At 43.0% G+C, this 26102-nt stretch overlaps 1 protein-coding gene across 1 annotated transcript in view; it reads left to right on the top strand.

The window, feature by feature from the left end:
* ttc1 (tetratricopeptide repeat domain 1) overlaps positions 1-26102 on the top strand; it is a 60318-nt gene that overhangs the window by 8688 nt on the left and 25528 nt on the right. Inside the window, exons 3-6 of the mRNA XM_078231170.1 lie at positions 994-1054; positions 5218-5330; positions 6930-6966; positions 7134-7282. Of these exons, the coding sequence (XP_078087296.1) occupies positions 994-1054; positions 5218-5330; positions 6930-6966; positions 7134-7282 (360 nt within the window). The remainder of the gene's footprint in view (positions 1-993; positions 1055-5217; positions 5331-6929; positions 6967-7133; positions 7283-26102) is intronic.

The following is a 26102-nucleotide window of genomic DNA, read 5'->3' as shown; positions in this document are numbered from 1 at the left end:
TTGAGTATGCAGGTATAGCAGGTAATATGGAAGACAAATGGAATTTTGGCTTCATTGCTAATGGAATAGACAAGTATAAAAGCAGGGAAGCGCTGTTGCAAACGTATAGGACATTGGTGAGACCACATCTGGAGTACTGCGCACAGTTTTCATCCCCTTGCTTGAGGAAGGAAATAAATTGATTAGAGGCGTTTCACAGAAGGTTCACTAGATTGATTCTATTGATTCCAGGAATGAAAAGAGATTGCGCAATTTAGGCCTATACTCGCTGGAGTTTAGAAGAATGAGAGGAGATCTAATTGGGGTATGATGTTAAGGGGATTGACACGGTAGACTTCGAGAGGATGTTTCCTCTTGTTGGACTTTCCAGAACGAGAGGCCACAGTTTTAAAACAGAAATGAGGAAGAATTACTTTATTCAAAGGGTCGTGAATCTGTGGCATTCTCTATCTCAATGCAGTGGATGCCGGAACACTAAACAAATTTTAAGGAGATAGATAGGTTAGCAGTGGGATGAAAGATTATGGGGAGTGGACGGGAAGATGGAGATGAGTCTGAGATGAGATCAGCCTTGATTATATTGAATGGCAGAGCAGGCTCAAGGGGCTGAATTGCCTTCTCCTGCTCCTAGTTCTAATGTTTTTATGTAACAAACCTCCAGTGGCTATCGTAGAAATTTTGAACATTTTTAGGGAGGTTCTGGGAACTCGAGCACAGTATTGGGAACTCCTCGTGCTTTTTCTGTTAGTTTGTACAATAGCTACTGCTGTAATAAAAACAAATGATGACTCTAGAATTTAAAAGCTTTAGTTCCAGTGGTGATATTTGAAAAGGAAGGTTATTGAAAGGGATGGTGATGTAAGACTTGAAGGTGTGTTTGGGTATGTATATAATTACTTACAGTTTTCACTGTTCTGACATTGTACTTGTAAATGCTGCACTTCATATTCATGCACCGGATTTTTAGACTTTGACAAACATTCTGTCTTACAGCGAAGGCAAGGTGAGAGTCTAACTTTGAAAGAAGTTGGAAATGGGCAGTTTAAAAAAGGAGGTAGGTTTTTTCCCAGTATGTTTTAGTCCAAGTGTATTTAAGTTGAGCAAAATAGTCATTTAGTTAACCATGAGAGTGATTCAAAGTGGTTTAAAATAGTTTTGTCAATTAATTGTTTATCCATTTATTCATGTTGCCAGTTATTGATAATATTGAAACTAAAAGTGTTAATACTGAGAACAAAACATTACATTTCATCATATCCTGATTTTCCTGAGTGTAGCTCAGAATGCCCTGTTTCTTGTCACTGATGGGCCCAACCCGGAACGTTGTCTGGATCTTGTGATGAATGAACACAGACTGCTTCATTATTTGAGGAGTCTCAAATGGTGCTAAATGTTGCGCAATCATCAATGAACATCCTCACTTCTGACCTTATGATGGAGTGAAGACATGATAAAGTGGCAAGTAACATTGCCTGGCACTTGTGTGGCACAAATGACCATCTCCAATAAAAGGGAATCTAGCTGTTTCCCATTGAGATTCAACCGCATTACCATCATTAAAACTCTCACCGTTGACTAGAAATTTAACTGGACCAACCATAGAACAGTACAGCAGAGAACAGGCCCTTCGGCCCACGATGTTGTGCCGAGCTTTGTCTGAAACCCAGATCAAGCTATTTCCTCCCTATCATCCCGAAGTGCTCCATGTGCCTATCCAATAGCTTCTTAAATGTTCCTAAAGTTTCTGACTCCACTATCCCTGCAGACAGTCCATTCCACATCCCAACCACTCTCTGCGTAAAGAACCTACCTCTGATATCTTTCCTATATCTCCCACCATGAACCCTATAGTTATGCCCCCTAGTTACCGCTCCATTCACGCGAGGAAATAGTCTTTGAACGTTCACTCTATCTATCCCCTTCATCATCTTATAAACCTCTATGAAGTCTCCTCTCAACCCCCTCCGCTCCAAAGAGAAAAACACAAGTTCCCTCAACCATTCCTCATAAGACCTCCTGTCCAAACCAGGCAGCATCTCCTTTGCACTCTTTCCAGTGTCTCCACATCCTTCTTATAGTGAGGTGACCAGAACTGCATGCAATATTCCAAATGTGGTCTCACCAAGGTCCTATACAGTTGCAGCATAACCCCACGGCTCTTAAACTCAAACCCCCTGTTAATGAACGCCAACACACTATAGGCCTTCTTCACGGCTCTATCTGCTTGAGTGGCAACGTTCAGAGATCTGTGGATATGAACCCCAAGATCTCTCTGTTCCTCCACATTCTTCAGAACCCTACCTTTGACCCTGTAATCCACATTCAAATTCGTCCTACCAAAATGAATCACCTCACATTTATCAGGGTTAAACTCCATTTGCCATTTTTCAGCCCAGCTTTGCATCCTATCTATATCTCTTTGCAGCCCACAACAACCCTCCACCTCATCCACTACTCCTCCAATTTTGGTGTCATCAGCAAATTTACTGATCCACCCTTCAGCCCCCTCCTCCAAGTCATTTATAAAAATTATGAATACAATTACTACGAGACCATGTCAGAGGCTGGGAATTCTGTGGCAAGTAATTCACCACCTAACTTCCAAACAGCACCTTCCAAACCAATCTATCACCCAGAAGAGCAAGGGAGCAGATGTGTGGCAATGCCACCACCTGCAAGTTTCTCTCCAAGTCCCATTCCATCCTGACTTGGAGGTATATTGCTGCTCCTTCTCTGTTGCTGTGTCAAAATCCTTGAACACTTTCCCGAAAATTACTGAGTGTACCTGCACCACATGAATTGCAGCAGTTCAACAAGTGGCTCACTGCCACTGCCACATCAAAGGCAATTAGGGGTGGGCATTAAATGCTGGCGTTGCTCACACCCTCACATCCCATGAATGAATAATAAAATCTCATCATTGGTAAGTCATTCTTAAAATTTGTCCCTCGTGATCTCTGCAACTTTGTTCAGCCCTGTGTTTATCTAACTGCTTTCTCCATAGAATCCCTCCAGTACAGAAGGAGGCCATTCGGCCCATCGGGTATTTACCGACTACATCCCAGCCAGGCCCTATTCCCGTTACCCTGCTAATCCCCCTGATACTAGTGTCAATTTATCATGGCCAATCAAACTAACCTGCACATCTTTGGACTGTGGGAGGACACCGGAGCACCTGGAGGAAAATCACGCAGACACAGGGAGAAAGTGCAAACTCCACACAAACAGTGACCTGAGGCTGGAATTGAACCTGGGTCCCTGGCGCTGTGAGGCAGCAGTGCTAACCTCTGTGCTGCCCCACTACTGTGGGGTTTTATATTCCATGCACTCTATTACAGAGCTTAACTTTCTGAATTCAACTCCTGGTTGACAAAAATAGTTTGCTCCTGGCCTTGAGTTAGGTAAGCAGGCAAAATGTTGACATTTGATGTTGTGACCTGTAGCTCCTAAACTTGTAGCTTAGAACACAGTTAACAATTCAAACAGTAGGAATATTGAAATTGTGCTCATCAATACCAATTAAAGTGCTTTGAAAATTATTTTCTCTGTTGCTGTGTCAAAATTATCACTGTCCACGGGGATGGTGCCAGAGGACTGGAGAATGGCGAATGTTGTTCCTCTGTTTAAGAAAGGGAATAGAAATGACCCTGATAATTATAGACCGGTTAGTCTTACTTCGGTGGTTGGTAAATTGATGGAAAAGGTCCTTAGGGATGGGGTTTACGACCATTTAGAAAGATGCGGATTAATCCGGGATAGTCAGCACGGATTCGTGAAGGGCAAGTCGTGCCTCACAAATTTGATTGAATTTTTTGAGGAGGTAACTAAGTGTGTTGATGAAGGTAGGACAGTTGATGTCATATACATGGATTTTAGTAAGGCGTTTGATAAGGTCCCCCATGGTCGGCTTATGATGAAAGTGAGGAGGTGTGGGATAGAGGGAAAGTTGGCCGATTGGATAGGTAACTGGCTGTCTGATCGAAGACAGAGGGTGGTGGTGGATGAAAAATTTTTGGATTGGAGGCAGGTTGCTAGCGGAGTGCCACAGGGATCAGTGCTTGGTCCTCTGCTCTTTGTGATTTTTATTAATGACTTAGAGGAGGGGGCTGAAGGGTGGATCAGTAAATTTGCTGATGACACCAAGATTGGTGGAGTAGTGGATGAGGTGGAGGGCTGTTGTAGGCTGCAAAGAGACATAGATAGGATGCAAAGCTGGGCTGAACAATGGCAAATGGAGTTTAACCCTGATAAATGTGAGGTGATTCATTTTGGTAGGACTAATTTAAATGTGGATTACAGGGTCAAAGGTAGGGTTCTGAAGACTGTGGAGGAACAGAGAGATCTTGGGGTCCATATCCATAGATCTCTAAAGGTTGCCACTCAAGTGGATAGAGCTGTGAAGAAGGCCTATAGTGTGTTAGCTTTTATTAACAGGGGGTTGGAGTTTAAGAGCCGTGGGGTTATGCTGCAACTGTACAGGACCTTGGTGAGACCACATTTGGAATATTGTGTGCAGTTCTGGTCACCTCACTATAAGAAGGATGTGGAAGCGCTGGAAAGAGTGCAGTGGAGATTTACCAGGATGCTGCCTGGTTTGGAAGGTAGGTCTTATGAGGAAAGGTTGAGGGAGCTAGGGCTGTTCTCTCTGGAGTGGAGGAGGCTGAGGGGAGATTTAATAGAGGTTTATAAAATGATGAAGGGGATAGATAGAGTGAACGTTCAAAGACTCTTTCCTCGGGTGAATGGAGCTATTACAAGGGGGCATAACTATAGGGTTCGTGGTGGGAGATATAGGAAGGATATCAGAGGTAGGTTCTTTACTTAGAGAGTGGTTGGGGTGTGGAATGGACTGCCTGCAGTGATGGTGGAGTCAGACACTTTAGGAACATTTAAGCGGTTATTGGATAGGCACATGGAGCACACCAGGATGATAGGGAGTGGGATAGCTTGATCTTGGTTTCAGATAAAGATCGGCACACCATCGTGGGCCGAAGGGCCTGTTCTGTGCTGTACTGTTCTATGGTGAGTATGCCCCTTTATGGGAAAGCAATTTTTTTCTTTATCATGGAAATAACATCTTGTTGCCACATTGGGTGTTATTTGATACAAGTTGGATCCATTCTGCAGAGCCAACTTTTCCTTCTATTCTTTGTTTATTTGTTTTACGTACTTAGTGAAGAACAACCACAAACTAATTATGTTATCTCTTACTTTCAGAGTATACCGAGGCTGAGAACTCTTACACGGAGGCTCTTGGTATTTGCCCAGCATATTATCAGAAGGACAGGTCTATCCTTTATTCCAATCGAGCTGCTGCTAGGATGAAACTGGTAAGCACTTCTCATTAGTCTCTGCACAGTGTTCTGCAGGCTGGGTTTGTAGACATGCAGGTAAGTACAGATTATCTGTCTCTGAGGAAAGACTGGTCTATTTGTAGCGAATTGACTTGTTGAGCAGCTTTCCTGTTTCGTTGATATGCTGCCGAAATTAATGATACAGGTAAACCTTTGACGTGTAGTGTTTGCCGATTGAATTGAGGGGTGGGAGAGGCCAAACGTGGTTACTCAAGACTTGCTCCAACTTTTACTGTCCATTCCCTGACAGATACCTAATTATGGACCAGGTCATTTGCTTTATACTGTATTGGAATTCCAGTTTTTAAAAATACAAGAATAGCAGTTATTGATGTCTGTTTCACAGTGAATTATTTATTAACATAAATAATGCAACAAAATTAACATCTTCCCCAAGAATTTTGATGGAATTAGTGCATGAACACAAGGATGAAAAATCTGCTGTTTGACGGTATCTTGGTTGTGAGAACTAGATAAAGTACCAGTGCCTCCAAACAGTGACTTGTTCAAAAATGTTTATAAGATCATTGATCTTTCCTGATTCTTTGTTTCATTTTGTAAACATTCTGACACAAATGCTTCTGCTGTTTCACTGCTCAAGAAATGTAAATGTAAGAATGGATTATAAAATAAAATCATTTTACTTGGTCACACTGACTGCAACATCCTTCAGTCTGCAATATGGACTTTTTCCCCAAAGTTCAGAAAAATCTAATGCTAATGAGGTACTGGAAAGCTACTACAGGAAAGAAAAATTGTGGTAACATTTGATGTACAAATTGGATTCACTTCAGTGAAGTGAACTCATGGTTCAGGTTTATGGGAAATTTAAACTAGTTAAAATGTCTAACCAGTCTAACTCCTTATTGGGTTGCAGTTCCATTGGCATCAACTACATTCCGGTACTTCATGCAAGTGGCTACTAGGTGTGAGCCCCAAGGCGAACACTGACAAGTAATTCGCCCGTAAGAGGCATCACCACTAATCCTAATCCTGCCCTTTACATGGGGAAAGAATTAATCTCTCCACATTTTGTAATTCTGTCTATGATGCTACGACATGGAACACACAAATGAAAGTGGGACACTTTATTTGCTTGTACATGTAATTTAAAATGCTGGTGTTTTGTGGTTTGGTCATCAACGTTTTAATTTATCTGAGACATTAACTCAAACCTGCTAAGAATGTAACATGTGAATCTTTTGTACTACAATGGACTGATTTTACTATTCAGGAAATAAATTTTAGATATGAGGAAATAATGGATTTTTTAAAAGTTCCTTGCGATGTTTTTTTCTATTTCTACATTAAAGTAAATATGCTGGCTAATGAAAGACCAACCTGATCTAATTACACCTTGCAGGGTAACACAATACAGCAGCAAATGGTGGGGTGGTTACTCCAATAAACAGCCAAACTGGGCCCTGTAATCTCCACTTTGAAGTTTTGATTATTTTTGTGAACTCTGTCGTATGTGGAATTCAGTTTGATTTAATTAAACAATGCTTTATAAGAAATATCCTGTAAATATCAGTGTTCTAAGATTTTTCTTCACTGATACTCTTTCTGTTTCAGGATAATAAGGAAGAAGCCATATCTGATAGTACCAAAGGTAAATTTTATGCCTAAATTGTTTCCTCAAATCACAAATTGTTACAGAAAGTCAGATTAGCAACTTAGATTTTGGAGCCTTCTGAAAATGTACAGCTTTCCTCATGCTAATTTCCCTGAGTTAAGTTGGAGTTTATACTATTTTGAGACTTTTTTTTTAATTTGTAGCAATTGAGTTAAATCCCAATTACATCCGTGCTATACTGAGAAGAGCAGAGCTGTATGAGAAAACTGAAAAACTTGATGAAGCCCTGCAAGACTACAAAACTATCCTAGAAAAAGATCCATCAGTAGGACAAGCCAGGGAAGCCTGTATGGTAAGTATGATATAAATGATTTGAGTTGCAAATAGGAAATAAAATAATCAATTGCAATCAATAATCAGACTTTTCATTGTACCTTTGAATAACCAAGCAAATTGATTGGTTAGTCAATTCACAGTTGTCTCACGCAGTGGCAAAGCTGGTTTTGGCATCTAGAAACATTGTATTTTTCTTTTCTTTTACCTTTAGAGCGCTTCTTTTGCCGAGGAGGGCACATAATTTGCTATTTTTCTCCTCCTGAAATGCATGGGATAGGGAATGATCCTGTGTCTGTATAATAGTTTGATCAAAATTATAAGTTTGCAGTTTGGAAGAATATAGGTGTGAACCTGCATCCTTTCCTTTTGTTGCAATGTACAGTACAACACCAATGCTTTAATGTCACTCTTGAAATTATTTTATTCTATACAAGAGATCCAATGATTAAGTAATCAGTTTCACACACATTGGTACTTAAGTCTAAGTACCTGTGTCTTGAAAGAAGGTTCTTGGATTTAATGTAAAGAATTGACAGTTCAGATTTCTGTAAAAATGACTGCACTATGTTATTCTTATTCTACATTTGTCCGACACAGAGCAGACATCAGAAATGCATTTTGTACTGGACTTGGATCTTCGAATAAGATTTTAGAAAAGTTGGAATATGTTTGGACTGGTTTGAAATGATGTCCTATTCTTTGTCTGTTGATATCAGGATTTTTGTTGAATCCTTATTCTGTAGTCAGCATGGTAATTATAATTGGAAGTTTATAAATTTAAGCTTTAGTAGTTCAATCCACAAGGGCTTTCTGGTTCCTGCTTGAACAAAGGTTTTTGCATAAATTTTCTGTAATTTTGTTTAGTTTAATTCCTTGTGCTTGGGTTGACCCACAATGCCATTGACCCAGCAACTGCGAAGGAATGGCAATATATTTCCAAGTCAGGATGGTGAGTGGCTTGGAGGGGAACTTGCAGATGGTGTTCCCATGTATCTGCTGTTTGTTAGAAATTGTTAGATTTCATATATTTGGCAGTTTGATCCCACAGTTTTGTGGGGGTTAATATCAATGCTTACATCTGTAGGTTACCAAGAGGTATACATATATCAATAAATAACTAATACTGTCCAGAGTTACTTGCAGAGGATGATGAACTCTTGATGAACCTGAACTGAGAGGCTGTTGTGGAGCAGATTATTATACAAAGTAATCTCAGGAGCCCTCAGATACAGAACACTTTATTATTAGCCAATGCATTGGGAGAGCACTTTCTCAGAAAAGGCCTCTAAAGCAGAGGCATTGGAAAACTGAGACATTTATATACATCACGTAAGCAGTATATTGTTCAAATTTCAATTTAAGCTTCATATTAAATGTGCAGACACCATGAAACAGGGTGTCTGTTGTTCGAATAATCTGTTTTCCCCCTCTCTTAGGGGCTCCTCCTAATCTCTTGTTGCTACCAAGTTTGGCCTTATGTTGTCATAAGGGGCATACTAATTGGCTGTTTAACGGCATAAGCAGTCCTTTGTTTTAGTTCTCAATACTGAATCCTAGACCTCTTAACCCCACAGACCACACTCAGTAAGGATAGGCAACAACATCTCCATGATTATCCTTAACACTGTTGCCCTGCAAGACTGTGTCCTCAGCACCTTATTATACTCCTTATACACCTATGACTGTGTGGCCAAATTCCACTCAAACTCAATTTTCAAGTTTGATGATGACACCACTGTAGTGGGTCAGATCTCAAACAATAATGAGAGGGAATACTAGAAAGAGATAGAGAATCTGGTGAATTGGTGTGACAACAATAATCTCTCCCTCATAACAAAGGAGATAATCATCAATTTCAGGAAGCATTGTGGAGCACATGCCCTGTCTACATCAACGGGGATGAAGTGGAAATGATTGAGAGCTTCAAGTTTCCAGGCGTCCAGATCACCAACAACCTGCCCTGGTTCCTCCACGCCGATGCTATAGTTAAGAAAGCCCACCAACGCCTTTACTTTCTCAGGAGGCTAAGGAAATTTGGCATGTCTGCTACAACTCTCCAATTTTTACAGATACATCATAGAAAGCATTCTGTCCGGATATATCTCAGCTTTGTATGGCTCCTGCTCCAACCAAGACTGTGAGAAACTACATAGGGTTGCGAACGTAGCCCAGTCCATCATGCAAACCACCTTCCATCCATTTACTCTGTCAACACTTTTCGCTGCTTCGGAAGAGCAGCCAGCATAGTCAAGGAGCCCATGTACCCTGGACATACTCTCTTCCCTAACCATCCCTAACTGCTCTCCATTACAGAGGGCATTTAAAAAGGGAGATGTAGAGAAAATGGAATTATAGACCAATTATAGACCAATTAGCATATAAAATTAAAGTACATGATTTGGGGGTAATGTATTGAGATGGACAGAAAACTGGTTGGCAAACAGGAAACAAAGAGTAGGAATAAACAGGTCTTTTTCCAAGTTGCATGCAATGACTAGTGGGGTTCCACAGGGTTCAGTGTTTGGATCCCAGCTATTCACGATGTATATTAATGATTTAGATGAGGGGATTAAATGTAATCATAGAAAATCATAGAAACCCTACAGTACAGAAAGTGGCCATTCGGCCCATCGAGTCTGCACCGACCACAATTCCACCCAGGCCCTACCCCCATATCCCTACATATTTTACCCACTAATCCCTCTAACCTACGTATCTCAGGACACGAAGGGGCAATTTTAGCATGGCCAATCAACCTAACCCGCATATCTTTGGACTGAGGGGAAACCGGAGCACCCGGAGGAAACCCACGCAGACACGAGGAGAATGTGCAAACTCCACACAGACAGTGACCCAAGCTGGGAATCGAACCCAGGTCCCTGGAGCTGTGAAGCAGCAGTGCTAACCACTGTGCTACCGTGCCGCCCTCCAAATTAATATCTCCAAATTTGCAGATATGAGACAGCTGGGTGGGGGGATGAGCTGTGAGGAGAATGCAGAGATGCTTAAGTGTGATTTGGGTGAGTTGGCAAATGCATGACACTGGCAATATAATATGGATAAATGTCAGGTTATCCACTTTCTTAGCAAAACAGGCAGGCAGTTTATATCTGAATGGCTATAGATTGAGAGGGAATGTGCAGCGAGACCTGGGTGTCCTTGTATACCAGTCGCTGAAGGTAAGCATATAAGTGCAACAGACAGTGAGGGAGACAAATGGTATGCTGGCCTTCATAGCGAAAGGATTTGAGCATCGGAGCAGAGATGTCTTTCTACAGTTATATAGGGCCTTAGTGAGACCACACCTTGAATATTGTGTGCAGTATTGGTCTCTTTGTCTGAGGAAGGATGTTCTTGCTATGGAGAGAGTGCAGCAAATGTTTACCAGATTGATTCCTGGGATGGCGGAGCTGACGTTTCGAGAGAGATTGAGTCGGTTAGAATTAAATTTAGAAGAAATGAGGGGGATTCTCAGAGAAACCTATAAAATTCTAACAGGACTAGTCAGCGTCGATGCAGGAAGGATGTTCCCAATGGCGGGGTGTCTAGATGTGGAGATGCCGGCGTTGGACTGGGGTAAGCACAGTAAGAAGTCTCACAACACCAGGTTTAAGTCCAACAGTTTATTTGGTCGCACAAGCCACAAGCTTTCAGAGCGCTGCCCCTTCATCAGGTGAGTGGGAGTTCTGTTCACAAACAGGGCATATAAAGACATAAGCTCAATTTACAAAATAATGGTTGGAATGTGAGTCTTTACAGGTAATCAAGTCTTAAAGGTACAGACAATGTGAGTGGAGAGAGCGTTAAGCACAGGTTAAAGAGATGTGTATTGTCTCCAGACAGGACAGTTAGTGAGATTTTGCAAGCCCAGGCAAGTCGTGGGGGTTACAGATAGTGTGACATGAATCCAATATCCCAGTTGAGGCCGTCCTCATGTGTGCGGAACTTGGCTATCAGTCTCTGCTCAGCGACCCTGCGTTGTGTGTCGTGAAGGCCGCCTTGGAGAACACTTACCCGAAGATCAGAGGCTGAATGCCCGTGACCGCTGAAGTGTTCCCCAACAGGAAGAGAACACTCTTGCCTGGTGATTGTCGAGCGGTGTTCATTCATGTTGTCGTAGCGTCTGCATGGTCTCCTCAACGTACCATGCCTCGGGACATCCTTTCCTGCAGCATAGACAACGTTGGCCGAGTTGCAAGTGTATGTACCGTGTACCTGGTGGATGGTGTTCTCACGTGAGGTGATGGCATCTGTGTCGATGATCCGGCACGTCTTGCAGAGGTTGCTTGGGGTGTCTAGAACCAGAGGTCACAGTCTGAGAATATGGGGTAAATCATTTGGGACTGAGGTAAGGAGAAATTGCTTCACTCGGAGAGTGGTAAGCCTGTTGAATTCTCTACCACAGAAAACAGTTCAGACCAAAACATTGTTCACTTTCAAGAAGGAGTTGAAAGTGGGGCTAGAGGGATCAAAGGATATCGGGGGCAAAGCGGGAACAGGTTATTGAGTTGGATGATCAGTCCTGCTCAATGAATGGCAGAATGGCTTATTCCTGCTATTTTCTATGTTTCAGTACAAGTTTTTGGTATGGCACATTTCCAATTAAGAAATGAGGTTGCTGACTGAGCTAATGACATTGCCCTTGAGACCAGCAATGCACTACATGAAGTTGCCTGCTTCACTAGTCTGTTCATTTTTACATTATACTAAAACCTCTCCTATACGGAAGCAAAATACTGCGGCTACTGGAAACCTGAAATAAAACCGAAAATGCTAGAAACATTCAGGTCTGGCAGCGTCTAGGGAGAGAAACGGTTAACATTTCAGGCTGACAGCTCAGTTCTGCTGAAAGGTCATCAACTGAAAGGCAACACTTTCTCTCCATAGATGCTGCCAGAACTGCTTGAGTATTTCCAGAATTTTCTGTTTATAGCCCTCCCCACCCCAAATAATAATGTTGAGGTGGGGAGGGCTATAAACAAGCAGATAAGGGATGCGTGTAAAAACGGAACGGCAATAATCATGGGGGACTTCAACATGCACATTGACTGGCAGACTCAAGTCGGTAAGGGTGGAATGGAGGAAGAGTTCTTAGAATGCTGTCGGGATAGTTTCCTTGAACAGCATGTTACGGAACCGACGAGGGAACGAGCTATTTTGGATCTGGTATTGTGTAACGAGGTAGGTAGAATTAAGGATCTTATTGTGAAGGACCCTCTTGGGTCTAGTGACCACAATATGGTCGAATTTCTGATTCAGATGGAAGAGGAGAAAGTTTGGTCTCAAACCAGTGTCCTCTGTTTGAACAGAGGGAAATATGATAGGATGAGGGATGAATTGGCTAAGGTAGACTGGGAGAGCAGGCTGGCAGGTAGGATAGCTGAGGAACAGTGGAGGATTTTTAAGGAGATCCTTTTCAGTTCTCAGCAAAAATATATTCCAGCAAAAAACAAGGATTGTAAGAAAAGGGAGAACCAGCCGTGGATAACGAAGGAAATAAAGGAGAGTATTAAAATAAAAACAGCTGCGTACAGAGTGGCCAAAAATAGTGGAGAAACAAGTGATTGGGAAAAATTTAAGAAACAACAAAGAGAGACTAAGAAAGCGATAAAGAAAGGAAGGATAGACTATGAAGCTAGGCTAGCAATTAATATAAAAAATGATAGTAAAAGTTTTTATAAATATATAAAAAGGAATAGAGTGGCTAGAGTGAATGTTGGACCCTTGGAGGACGAGGGGGGGAGTTAATAGTGGGAAATGAGGATATGGCTGAGTCTTTAAATAAGTTTTTTGTGTCGGTCTTCACGGTGGAGGACACAAATAGTATGCCAAATATTAACGATAGAGGGTTGGCAGCAGGAGAAATACTTAATACGATTAATGTTACCAGAGAGGCAGTGCTGGGTAGACTAATGGGACTGAAGGTGGACAAGTCCCCGGGTCCGGATGGAATGCATCCCAGGGTATTGAAAGAAATGTCAGAGGTAATAGTGGATGCGTTAGTGATTATTTATCAAAACTCGTTGCATTCTGGGGTAGTGCCGGTTGATTGGAAAACGGCTAACGTTACGCCGCTGTTTAAAAAAGGAAGGAGACAAAAGGCGGGTAACTATAGGCCGGTCAGCTTAACGTCTGTAGTAGGGAAAATGCTGGAATCCATTATTAAAGAGGAGATAGCAGGGCATCTGGATAGAAATGGTTCGATCAATCAGACGCAGCATGGATTCATGAGGGGAAAGTCGTGCTTGACGAACATGTTGGATTTTTATGAAGATGTGACTAGGGCGGTTGATGGAGGAGAACCGGTGGATGCGGTGTTTTTGGATTTCCAAAAGGCGTTTGATAAGGTGCCCCATAAAAGGCTGCTGAAGAAGATTAGGGCACACGGAGTTGGGGGTAGTGTGTTAAAGTGGATTGGGGACTGGCTATCCGACAGGAAGCAAAGAGTCGGAATAAATGGGTGTTTTTCCGGTTGGAGGAAGGTAACTAGTGGCGTGCCGCAGGGATCGGTACTCGGGCCGCAACTGTTTACCATTTATATAGATGATCTGGAGGAGGGGACGGAGTGTAGGGTAACGAAGTTTGCAGACGACACAAAGATAAGTGGAAAAGTGAATCGTGTGGAGGACGGAGAAGATCTGCAGAGAGATTTGGACAGGCTGAGTGAGTGGGCGAGGATATGGCAAATGGAGTATAACGTTGAGAAATGCGAGGTTATACACTTTGGAGGAAATAATAACAAATGGGATTACTATCTCAATGGAAACAAATTAAAACATGCTACCGTGCAAAGGGACCTGGTGGTCCTTGTGCATGAGACGCAAAAGCCCAGTCTGCAGGTACAACAGGTGATCAAGAAGGCAAATGGGATGTTGGCCTATATTGCGAGGGGGATAGAATATAAAAGCAGGGATGTCTTGATGCACCTGTACAGGGCATTGGTGAGGCCGCAGCTGGAATACTGTGTGCAGTATTGGTCCCCTTATATGAGGAAGGATATATTGGCATTGGAGGGAGTGCAGAGAAGGTTCACCAGGTTGATACCGGAGATGAGGGGTTTGGATTATGAGGAGAGGCTGAGGAGATTGGGTTTGTACTCGTTGGAGTTTAGAAGGATGAGGGGGGATCTTATGGAGACTTATAAGATAATGCGGGGGCTGGATAGGGTGGAGGCGGAGAGATTCTTTCCACTTAGTAAGGAAGTTAAAACTAGAGGACACAGCCTCAAAATAAAGGGGGGTCGGTTTAAGACAGAGTTGAGGAGGAACTTCTTCTCCCAGAGGGTGGTGAATCTCTGGAATTCTCTGCGCACTGAGGTGGTGGAGGCTACCTCGCTGAATATGTTTAAAGCGCGGATGGATGGATTCCTGATCGGTAAGGGAATTAAGGGTTATGGGGATCAGGCGGGTAAGTGGTACTGATCCATGTCAGATCAGCCATATATTGAATGGCGGGGCAGGCTCGAGGGGCTAGATGGCCTACTCCTGCTCCTATTTCTTATGTTCTTATGTTCTTATGTTCTTTCTTCAACATTTCATGGAGGACTTCAGAGAGAAATAGGCACATCAGTAGCATAAATTGTTATATTCTGCATGTAGGATTATGTAAGTGAGGAAAATGCAACAGCAATGTGTGTACTGAAAATAAATCTATACCTATCCCATGCAAACCCTGCATAGACCTCTAGAGAAAAGAGCAAAAAGTACTTAGCTGTCATCCTATGCCATAGAAGTGTTATTTGCAACAAAGGAGTCAGAAAGGTTCGGACAATAATAGTTTGCTTCCAGAAACAAGGTCCCGTGTGAAGCTTCCAGTAAGAATGCTATGGTATTTGTAATTACAAGTTTTGGCCTCTGAGTGGCACTGTGCTATCACCTCAAATTGCTTGGTGAGAAATATTTCTAACCACAAAATTGAAATTTCAAATGTCTAAAACAAGGATTTAACAAGACATCCATCCAACTTATGCATGTCACCATAACTCTGGGCTATGGATGCATGAGCTCCATCGCGGAGAGAGTGGCCAAACTCATGGCGATCTTGGAGTGCATGCAGGAGCTGCTCACCGACGTCCACAGAATGTCTGTCACATTCTGCATTCTGGACGGATCAGTGCTGCTGGTGATGCAGGGTTGTTTATAGGGGATGCCATTGCACTCGAACTGGTGCTTTCCAGCCTTCTGAAGCACCAGCCAAGAGCTGAGGAGGATGAAGGTGCCACCTCACATAGGGTGCTGACATCATCTTCAGCCTCAATAACTCCTCATGGTAGTGGGTACATCCATGCAACAGCGCAAAGCCTTTCATGGCCTTTGATTTGATTTATTGGCACATGTATTAACATACAGTGAAAACTATTGTTTCTTGCGTGCTATAGAGACAAAGCATACCGTTCATGGAGAAGGTAATGAAAGAGTGCAGAATGTAGTGTTACAGCCATAGCTAGTGGATGGAGTGAAAAGCTGTGGTGGCCTGGACTGGTGGAGGATGAAGAAGACATACCAGCTGCCAAGAAAAGAAGTGTGCAGATGGAGAAAGCTCTTGTTTTGACTGTGGAGCAGCTGAACGTTGAGGAAATGGAAGCCTGTTCTGTTGATGAATCTGATTACATGGTTGCTTGGTGCCTTGATGACTTCATGGATGAAGTCAGTGATACCCTACACCTGGGGAAATCACTGGCAGCAAAATCCCTGCCCTCTGTCCCTGGGAAGCCACATCTATTGTGAACTGAATGTACTGTCCAACCCTGGCAAACCTGTGAGTGCAGCCATTTGGGAGATGCCACTAAAATTCAAAGCTGATCTTTGGAAGGAACCAGAAGTGAAGGTGTTCAAAGTCACTGTGACTTTGACAGGCACTAGCAGTGCATGTTGACCATTATTATGATGTGTCAGGTCTTTGGAAACAAGGCCTGTAACCATTTGCCTGGAGTGCTGCAGCATCTTGTAGCTCTGGTTCTTCATCATCTCCTAGTACCTCTGTCTTTGCAAGCAAGTCCTGTGCTAAGGGTATACCCTCCATGTGTTTCCTGCCCATCTGTCCTCTTCTCTGTCCTGGTGCTTGGAGTTCCACACTTCCCACAGAACTGGTGCTTCCTAATTGACTTTGGCAACTTAGCCTCTGCCCTGAGATGCCAGGAGGGTGATGGCACCCTTCACTGGCTGAGTTTGCTGCCCACTTTCGTGGGAATTTGCACTGCAGCAAGCCCACCTGTTTGTCATTGGTCAAGATTCTTCTGCGAAAGATCATTTCCAGGGGTGGCAACGATTGCCCACCTCTCTTCACCTGCTGTGCCCCAAAGAGCACATATCACCATGCACATATCACCATGCACATATCACCATGCACCCCTGCAAAATTCGCAAAACTCCCCAATTGAGAGTTGTTAATCAGCTTTATTGGATTTAACGAGGGAGTGGGCAAAATCACGATCTTGATCCCCTCACCTTAGTGAATATGCCTGGTGCAAGAATGGCATCACGAAACTGGCATGTGGACCAGCATCAGTATTTTGGAGTCCTGCACCCCCCCCCCCCCCCCCCCAAGCCCAGGGGAGCCCAAAAAAATATTCTCCCCTCCATCTGTGCAACAACACAGGAAATTTAAATATGTTGACAACCTTATCTGCATGTACTTCCTGTTTGTAGAACCTACTTCTTGTCACTTTTTATTGTACTTTTGTACCAGCTTTCTTCATTCTAAATCCTACATTTTAAAAATTGCACCCTCCATCATTGGTGGTGCTGTAGTACCTTCTTTGTCTCTCTTCACTACTGGGCCTGCATTGCAGAGAAGTTCTGCTTCTGAAGTAATTTTAAGTTTGCTACTTATCTATAAATAACATCAAATGAAGGCTTCACAAAACTATTTAAGGGAGGGACCAAATTACCTTTGCAAATCTTGGTGCAATTATACCTTGTTCTTTAACCCACTTGAGCAGGAGATTTGTTCTTGCCTCCCCAAATGCAATGCCACAATAGATTATCTTGTATTATATAAATGCTTTGGGGGATTGTGCAGTACAAATTACATTGTGTTTAATATTCACTTGTGAGTTATGCAACTAGTGTAACTTGGCTGCTCCTTAAGCAATTGTTCTCCAAAATGTAATTTACATTTAAAAAAGCAAGTCGATTATTTTAGTCTGTGAAATTCGAGCTGGAAATCATTTTTTAAAAATGGCAACTCAATTTGAAGCACTTCAGCATTATATAAAGCTATTCCTGCCTTATCTTCTCTTTGCCACTCCCGCCCCCTTACAAATAATAGGGAAAAGAAACCTGTTGTTGAGCAGGTTCTGTTGTGAAGAAGGTTTTTAACCATTTAGGGGTAACTCTTCAGGTAATTGTACCTTCCTCTTCCCTCTACCTAGTTTCCTGAATGTAATGGCTGACTTGCAATCCAGGGATGCCAGCAGCCCTCCAATAAACCACACAGTGGACATTCTTGATGCGTCATTTTAGATTTTTTTATATTACATAACACAAGGTAGGGTTAGAAACTCCATAGCTTAGCCTAATTGTATTTTATGTCAATACTACAGACACTTGGCGCCAGGTGGGACAGAACGGTGGGCTTCATTGATAATTAATGTAAACCTGGTATTTTTGTAGCTTCTGATGTGATGGCATGAATTGTAGCGACTCTAATTGCATCTTAGCTGAGATCAGTTTGCTAAGTACAGACTAGGATTCTGACTGGGCACCTTTTTTGGCCTATGTGGCCATATTGCATACCTTTATCAACCATTCAAAACAAGAGTATTTTTTTTACTCGGGTCTTGCCTTTATATGGACCAAATGCTTAACCACCCTATATTGTATGCTTGAAACGATCCAAAGACGCCAGTAGAGTGCACTCGAGAACCAGTGTGCCATTAATTCACAAATTATCTCTTGTATGTTGGTTAAATGACTAGCAAAGTATGCATTGTATTCCACGAAGCTAAAACGTCTAATAATCTTAGTGAGTGAATTTAGCGATTGTTGCAACATGAAAATGAGATCATTGTGAGAACTTTCTAACAATGCAGGACATTGTTCTTCAGTTCACTTAGATGCTAGACATGAATTTGGTGAAGGATCACGTAGTGTCATTTTAAACTTTTTCTTTAACTTGGGTGGACAGAATAAAATTTTAGTTGAACTTTATAAACTAATAAAGATCTTCCAGTTGATTTTTTTTAAGTACCCTTATATTTTCAGCTGCAAATGTGACTTTCTGAACAGTGGAATGAAATATTATTGTGACAATGCAATTTCATATCATTTTTCCATGAGTGAGAGAAAATCGATAATGCGGCATGTCAGGCTGTTTGTTTTTTTAGTGCAAGTGTTATTCATAATCTGTGGTTTTAGCAAGCCACTTTGTGGTGCTGTATTTGAAACAGTTATGTGTTTGAAACAATTATGATTTCTATATTTTAACAAAATGAGGAGAAGCTTCTCTAGGATTTCATTGCATTGCAAACAAACATTCAAACTTAATTGTCATTAATGCACTGCAGATGAAATGCTGAACGCACACACCTTGTAAATCAAAATTTCCCAAATTTCTGATGTCTGCCAGTATATTCAGTTATAGTCGAATGTACTTAAACCAAGTTATGTTGTTCCTTGTGAAAATTGTTGATTCTGTAGTTTACACCAGGGATTCTGAATTGGGCTTCTACAAGAAGGTTCAAAGGGGGCATCCAAAAGTTAACCAGCAAACGTGTAGAATGTAGGCCAAGTGAAATCTGCCTATGTCCCATCCAGAATTTTTAAACTCATGCTTGAGCTCCACCACCATTTGATACAGTCAATGACCAGTAACTGAACTTTGCTGCTTACGCAGGGATCCAAATCTTGGAGCTGCAACAAATCATTATATCCCGTGCTCAAGCTTCATTGTTCATTGCCCTATTCCAGGACTTGCTCGAGGTTGGTAGCTGAGCGTCACCTTGTGCCACTGGAGCTCTGAAACAGTGAGTAGGCAGGGAATGAGAATCATTGGGTCCAGGAAGCAATTACATGCACATGTGCTTGTTGAACATTTCTCCACATTTTGACAGAATTGTTGCTCAGTACCAGCAATGAGTTCCTCATTAGTTATGTAAAACGAAAGTAATAAATCTCTTTCATGCAACTAATGTATAGGAAAAATACCACTGTGTATCGGGAAATTATTACAAGGGAGAGGTCATTGGAAGCAAAAAGGTTGAGAACCCCTGGATTATACATTGTACATATCATAGTTTACCATTATCACCCCAAGACTGTTGTGTGTATCATGGTTTACCATCATCACCCCCAAGCTGTTGTCAAATTTTATTGTATGTTTTAATTTCTTTTTAAATTAAGCTTTTAACTCCTTGACCAATATATGTAATATTTTGCCAGGGTAGATAATGATTTAAAGAATTGTATTACCACTAATGGTATTTTAATATATAAAATTAAAAGTACAATTGAAAACAACATTGTTTTTACCAATGAACCTACTGCTTTTCCTATAAATATACTTAGTGCCTTTAATGAAGAAAATATCTCAAGTTTCACAAATAGCTAAAAGTGGTTTCCTAAGCAGCAATGGTCCCTCAGATTTTTATTTTGCTATGTGCAACCTGTTTGTTGACCCGTGGTGTCCCTTTAAGGTTGCTGTGCCCATGTGTATCTTAAGGAAACATTGGTTGTGCAGTCTGCTCTTTGCACAGCAGGGATTGTTGCACTACCGTACAGCTTAGAGGAAATGTTGCTGAGCAAGGAAGGGTAAACTGGGGGCAAGCTTAAAGCTTGGTAGAGATTGGAGGTGGTGAGAAGCCTCAGTTTGGAGTTCCAAGAGTAGCACTGGAGAGTGTGGAAATCCTGCCAACAATGATTCGGCAAAGAAAAGTTAAGCTCAAAGAGTTGAAGTGTAATGTTTGGGAAAGAACGTAATGTTCCAAAGGGAGGATTCTCTGACCTGCAGAATAGCATATAGGCCTGAAAATCACCCGGTGCCAAACAGTTTGTGAATCTCCCAGTCCCTGTCTAATGGCACGAACCAGACAATGCCCAGAAAGGGCACAAGGCCGATTAGGACATTTAAAGTTGTATTTAAAAATGAAATGCATAGCCCGTTCAAATCCCAGCACGCAGAAGTCTTTGGCCTTCAGGCATAGTGCGATAACAGCGAGAATCACTACTGGTCTCCACTAACAGAGATGCGTGACAGTCATGCTTGTTGGCTGAGAGGCCATTGAAGCGCCCAGGTGGTTGGGGGCATGGCCATTGGGCACTGCCCACCTGGTTGGACCCACCAGACACCCTGGCAGCACCAGTTGGGCAATGCAGTGAGGCTGGGGGCAATCCCACGGGAATAGAGGCATGAGTAGAAGCTATGACGGGGCTGGTCGTGCAGGGATGGATCATGATTGGGAGAATGTCGGGGGTCAGGCGGGGGACCCATGTCAGAGTGTGGGAACATGCTGCTCGCTGATTGGGGAGGTGGGGTGGATCGGGGTACTTGCTAAACAGTGCCCGAGCACTTTGAAGCCAGGTTCACTGGTGTGTGTTTAGGCCCTGGTCCCCTCTAGTACTGGCACTGAACTCGCAACTCTCGCAAAAAATGATAGAGTGTGAGAGGATTGCAGTGTGGAGCACATCTGCAAGACCATTGTGGATTGCTCCATTGTTCTTGCCGTTATCACACTTCATTTTTTTGTGGGGGGAGAATTCATGAGAGGATTTGCAGATTAAACGGATTTTACATGCGATGCCTTGAAAAACTGGGAGCTGGCGCAGGTTAACTTGCCTGGATGGGTGCAGCTCCAACAACACAAGAAGCTTGACACCATCCAGGACAAAGCAGTCTGCTTGATTGGCACCACATCTACAAACATTCAATCTCTCCACCACCGACGCTCAGTAGCAGCAGTGTGTACTATCTACAAGATGCACTGCAGCAATTCACCAAAGATCCTTAGACAGCACCTTCCAAATCCACGACCACTTCCATCTAGAAGGACAAGGGCAACAGATACATGGAATCACCACCATCTGCAAGTTCCCCTCCAAGCCACTTATCTTCCTGATTTGGAAATATATTGCCGTTCCTTCGCAGTCGTTGGGTCAAAATTCTGGACTTCCCTCCCTAACAGCATTATGGTCAACCCACAGCACGTGGACTGCAGCGATTCAAGAAGGCAGCTCACCACCACCTTCTCAAGGGCAGCAGGAATGGGCAATAAATACTGGCCAGCCAGCGACGCCCACGCCCCACAAAATGAATTTTTTAAAAAATGTGGATGGAGGTGATGGGTGAGCGAGACTTTGCAGAGCAAGAAATGAGTGTAAAAATTTAGGTGTGATGAAACATAAGAGGGTGGAAGAAGGCTGGCAAGGATAGTGCCAGAATAGACAAGTCTGAAGGTCACTGAAGTGTGGGTAAGAGTCTTTATTGTCTGGCATAAAGTTAGGCAATGTTGCGGAGGTTGGCCTATTGGCAATGGCTTACAAATGGTGTCTAAAGTTCGACCTGGAATCGAACAGAATTTCAAGATTGCATATGATCAAATTTAGCCTGTATGTAGCTGGATCGAGGGAAGGAATTTGGCATGGAATCAGGGTTTATGGTTGTAGCCTAAGAAAACACAAAACCAGACAAGGGTTTGGAAGAGGCAGTGATATCAGTATGTATGTGAAAGTTGAGGCTATATTTGCAAATGATACCACTAAGGGGCACCATGTAGCTAAGGAGGTTGAAAAATTGTTTGGGGAAATCTGAGAATGAGAGATGTTGGGGGTGGATGCTATGTTTGATAGAGAAACCGTTGCTGGGGATGTGCTGGCTGTAGTCAGATAGGAATAGTATCAGGGTCTGATGGAGGATGGTCTGATCCACTGTATTTAATTCTGCACAAGTGGTCAAAGGAGGTTAAAGCATCAGAGCTAAGGTGGATTATATTCATGACTTTCGCTCTGCTGTTAAGAGGATGAAATCGGATTGGGTGATTCAAAAGAAGAACTTGTAAAGTGGCACTGAACTGGAGAGCCAGGATGATCTAGAACTATTGGATCAACATCTCAGCCAATCAAAGAACAATACATCACAGGAACAGCCCACTCGGCCCTCCAAGCCTGCACCGATCATGTGTTCCTAACTAGACCATCAGTTTGTATCCCTCTATTCCCAGTCTGTTCATCTGGCTATCTAGATAAGTCTTAAATGATCCTAGCATGTCTGCCTCAACCACCTTGCTTGGTAGTGTATTCCAGGCCCCCACCACCCTCTGTGTAAAATACGTCCCCCGCATATCTGTATTGAACCTTGCCCCCAAAGCTGACCTGCCATCTAATCATCCTTTCCTCATGCATATAAACTGTTGTTCCCTTTGAAATTTTACATTCTTATGCCTGTCCTGCTGAGTGCAAAATGAAAAGCTACAACATGTCACTTTTTTCAGCAATACTCAAGGGCTTGTTTTGTTTAATTCTTTTTGATCCATGTAAAAGTTTGTTCTTCAATAATATGAAATCCTGCGGCGTAGTTCTGTCAGTTAATTGTTGATCTGATTTCTAAACATTAACAGGACTGTAATATGGTAGACTTAGAAAGGTAGTTAAAAAAGAAAAACTTTGTAGATATATAGCATATATTTCACAACCACTGGATATCTGAAATGTTTGACAGTCAGTGGAGAAATCTTAAGGTGAGTCACTTTTGTGATGTAGAAAAATATTGCTAGGCAGTAGACTCAGATGTCCTGGCACATTGTATGTTGCCAATTCAGATTGACAGATATGTTTGATGTTCCACTCAGTCACTTGGAAAGAGCTGAGGGAGTGGTTCTCCCAGCCCACTGCATTGCTCTACCAATACAACGAGCTGGGAGACATCAGCGGAAGCCCTTTCGCGAGCTTCCTGGCTGCAAGATCGTCAGCGCCATCAGCTATGCACCGGAAATCGGCGTGGAGCTGGTTTCAGTATTACAATCGCAATTATCATCTCATTAGCGAACCCGAGACTGAAGTCTCCAGGCCTGCTTGCATCTCTCTTCCCTCACCCCACCAGTAGTGGTTCACTCCAGCGGGGTTTACAACTGCTCCCCACTAACAGGGAACAAGTGCAGTCAGGGGTAAGGTGGGTGTCCCCTGGGCAGACCCATTGGGCATCAGGCAGAGCCAAGGGGGCAGGGCCTATTGAGGGTGATCTGTGGGGGTGGGGGGAGTCCTGCTGCCACTCTGCACAGGGATCACAAGTAGAGCGAGAGAACAGGAGATGGAGGCTGGCCATGTGGGGTGGGGGGGGGGATTCTGGAATGCCAGGGGGTTTGGGGCTGCGGGGGGTGTTCAGGACAGCAGGAGGGGGATCGGGAGATTTGAGCTGGCCAGGTGGAGGATCGGGGACTGGCCAGGGGTGTGTTGGGGCCAGCAATGAGAGGTGGGAGGATTGGAAGGCCAGCGATGTGGGGGTCGCGGGGCTGGCCAGCGATCGGGAGACTGGCAATGCACAGCGATCGGTAGACTGGCGTGCACCGATCTCCACGCTAACAGATCAGCACATGTGCAGTGGCTCGCTCAGCACTGTGCTGCTGATCAGGCCCTGTCACCTGATTTTCAGAGGGAATCCTGCTGAGGCGCTCCTGTGATACACGAAGTGTGGGAGATTCATTCTGAAAACCCCACGAAAAATCAGCGGGAGTTGTTCCTGTTTTAACACGAATTGGGAACTTAGAATTTCTTTGGGAGAATCCCAGCTAATATGTCTTCACTGAATTTACCAAGATGTTTCAAAATGGTCTGAAGTGCCGTTGACCCAGGAAGCATTGTTTTTTTATTATTTATTATTGTCACAAGTAGGCTTACATTAACACTGCAATGAAGTTACTGTGAAAATCCCCTAGTCATCACACTCCAGCGTCTGTTTGGGTACACTCGGAGAATTTAAGATGGCCAATGCACCTAACCAGCATGTCTTTCAGAATGTGGAAGGAAATCTACACAGACAAGGGGAGAAGGTGCAGACTCCACACTGACAGTGACCCAAGCCAGGAATCAAACCAGGTCTCTGATGCTGTAAGGTAGCAATGCTAACCACTGTTCCACCATGCCGCTATTTGATGTGTTAAGAATATGGACACCCTGACTGGTCAGAAAATGATGTGGAGATGCTGGCATTGGACTGGGGTGAACACAGTAAAGAGTTTTAACAACACCCAGGTTAAAGTCCAACAGGTTTATTTGGTAGCAAGTACCAAAGCTAATGGTGTTTGCTACCAAATACACCTGTTGGACTTTAACCTGGGGTGTTGTTAAAACTCTTACTGTGGTCAGAAGATCCCATGGAAAGTCAAGAAACTAGGCATCTGTATGTTACATCACCAGAAGAAGTCCTTGATGAGACCTTGTTATGGTTCAGGCAGAAACTCCAAAGTGTTTTATGGAGCCCGTCTGGATCATAAGTTTTGCATCTTGAATTTGGCCAGGATAAGCATGATAGGTTTCACTTCAGTTATGATTCAAATGACCCACTAGGGAGCTTTTATCAAAAAAGTTTATTTAAGAATATAGTTAACCTGTATAGTAAAAATATTAGCAATAACTTCTATCAATTACAAACAACACCAAAACAAGCACGATAATGTATAACCCTTAATGAATATAGGAGCTGTCCCAATCAAAACCAATTCCATAAACAAGACCCTTCAAACAGGTTTAATACAACAGAGACTAATGCTCGCATGGTACTGGAATTGAGTCCTTTGCTGAAGTCTACAGTTCTCCGGATAGACTCAGAATAGTTTGAAGTCAGAACAGCTTCCCAAAACAGCAGGGACTCTAGCAAGCCACCAACAGCAGATTCCTCCCTTTAGAAAGGCAAGACCTTGCTTTCAGATAACCAGGGAGAAAGGGAGAGACACTTTTTCCAGCTTAATGTCCCTTCTAAGATCAAAACCTGCAACTCCAAACTGAAAATGAAAGAGCTCCTAACATCTGACTTGCCAATCAGTTTTTCTCCTAATAATGCAGGGTCATAAACATCCCAGTAAAAATAAACAAACCCCGTTTAAGCAGCAATAAAAAGACTCTTCCAGACAAACCAGTGCCACAATGTTGGAGGGCAAATCAACATCTGGCATGTGGGAGGCTTTCAATTGTAAGTTGATAGGGATTCAGGACCGGCACATTCCTGTAAGGGCGAAGGATAAGTATGACAAGTTTTGGGAACCTTGGATAACGAGAGGTATTGTGAGCCTAGTCAAAGAGAAAAAGGAAGCATTTGTCGAGGCTGGGAACACACAAAGCAAGTGTGGAATACAAGGAAAGTAGAAAGAAACTTAAGAAAGGAGTAAGGAGGGCCAAAAGGGGTCACGAAAAATCATTGGCCAGCAGGATTAAGGAAAATCCCACGGCTTTTTATACATATATAAAGAGCAAGAGGGTAGCCAGGGAGAGGGCTGGCCCACTCGAGGACAGGGGAGGGAATCTATGCATGGAGCCAGAGGAAATAGGTGAGGTATTAAATGAGTACTTTGCATCAGTATTCACCAAAGAGAAGGACTTGGCGGATGATGAATCTGGGAAAGGGTGTGTAAATAGCTTGAGTCATGTTGAGATCAAAAAGGAGGTATTGGGGTTCTTGAGAAACATTAAGGTAGACAAGTCCCCAAGGCCTGATGGGATATACCCCAAAATACCAAGAGAGGCAAGGGAGGAAATTGCTGGGGCCTTGAGAGAAATCTTTGTATCCTCATTGGCTACAGGGGAGGTCCCAGAGGATTGGAGAATAGCCAATGTTGTTCCTTTGTTTAAGAGGGGTAGCAAAAATAATCCAGGTAATTACAGGCCGGTGAGCCTTACGTCAGTGGTAGGGAA

Source organism: Mustelus asterias, chromosome 16, assembly GCF_964213995.1.
Source record: "Mustelus asterias chromosome 16, sMusAst1.hap1.1, whole genome shotgun sequence".
In the NCBI taxonomy this organism is placed as follows: domain Eukaryota; kingdom Metazoa; phylum Chordata; class Chondrichthyes; order Carcharhiniformes; family Triakidae; genus Mustelus; species Mustelus asterias.
This window is presented reverse-complemented; position numbering and strand designations above follow the sequence as displayed.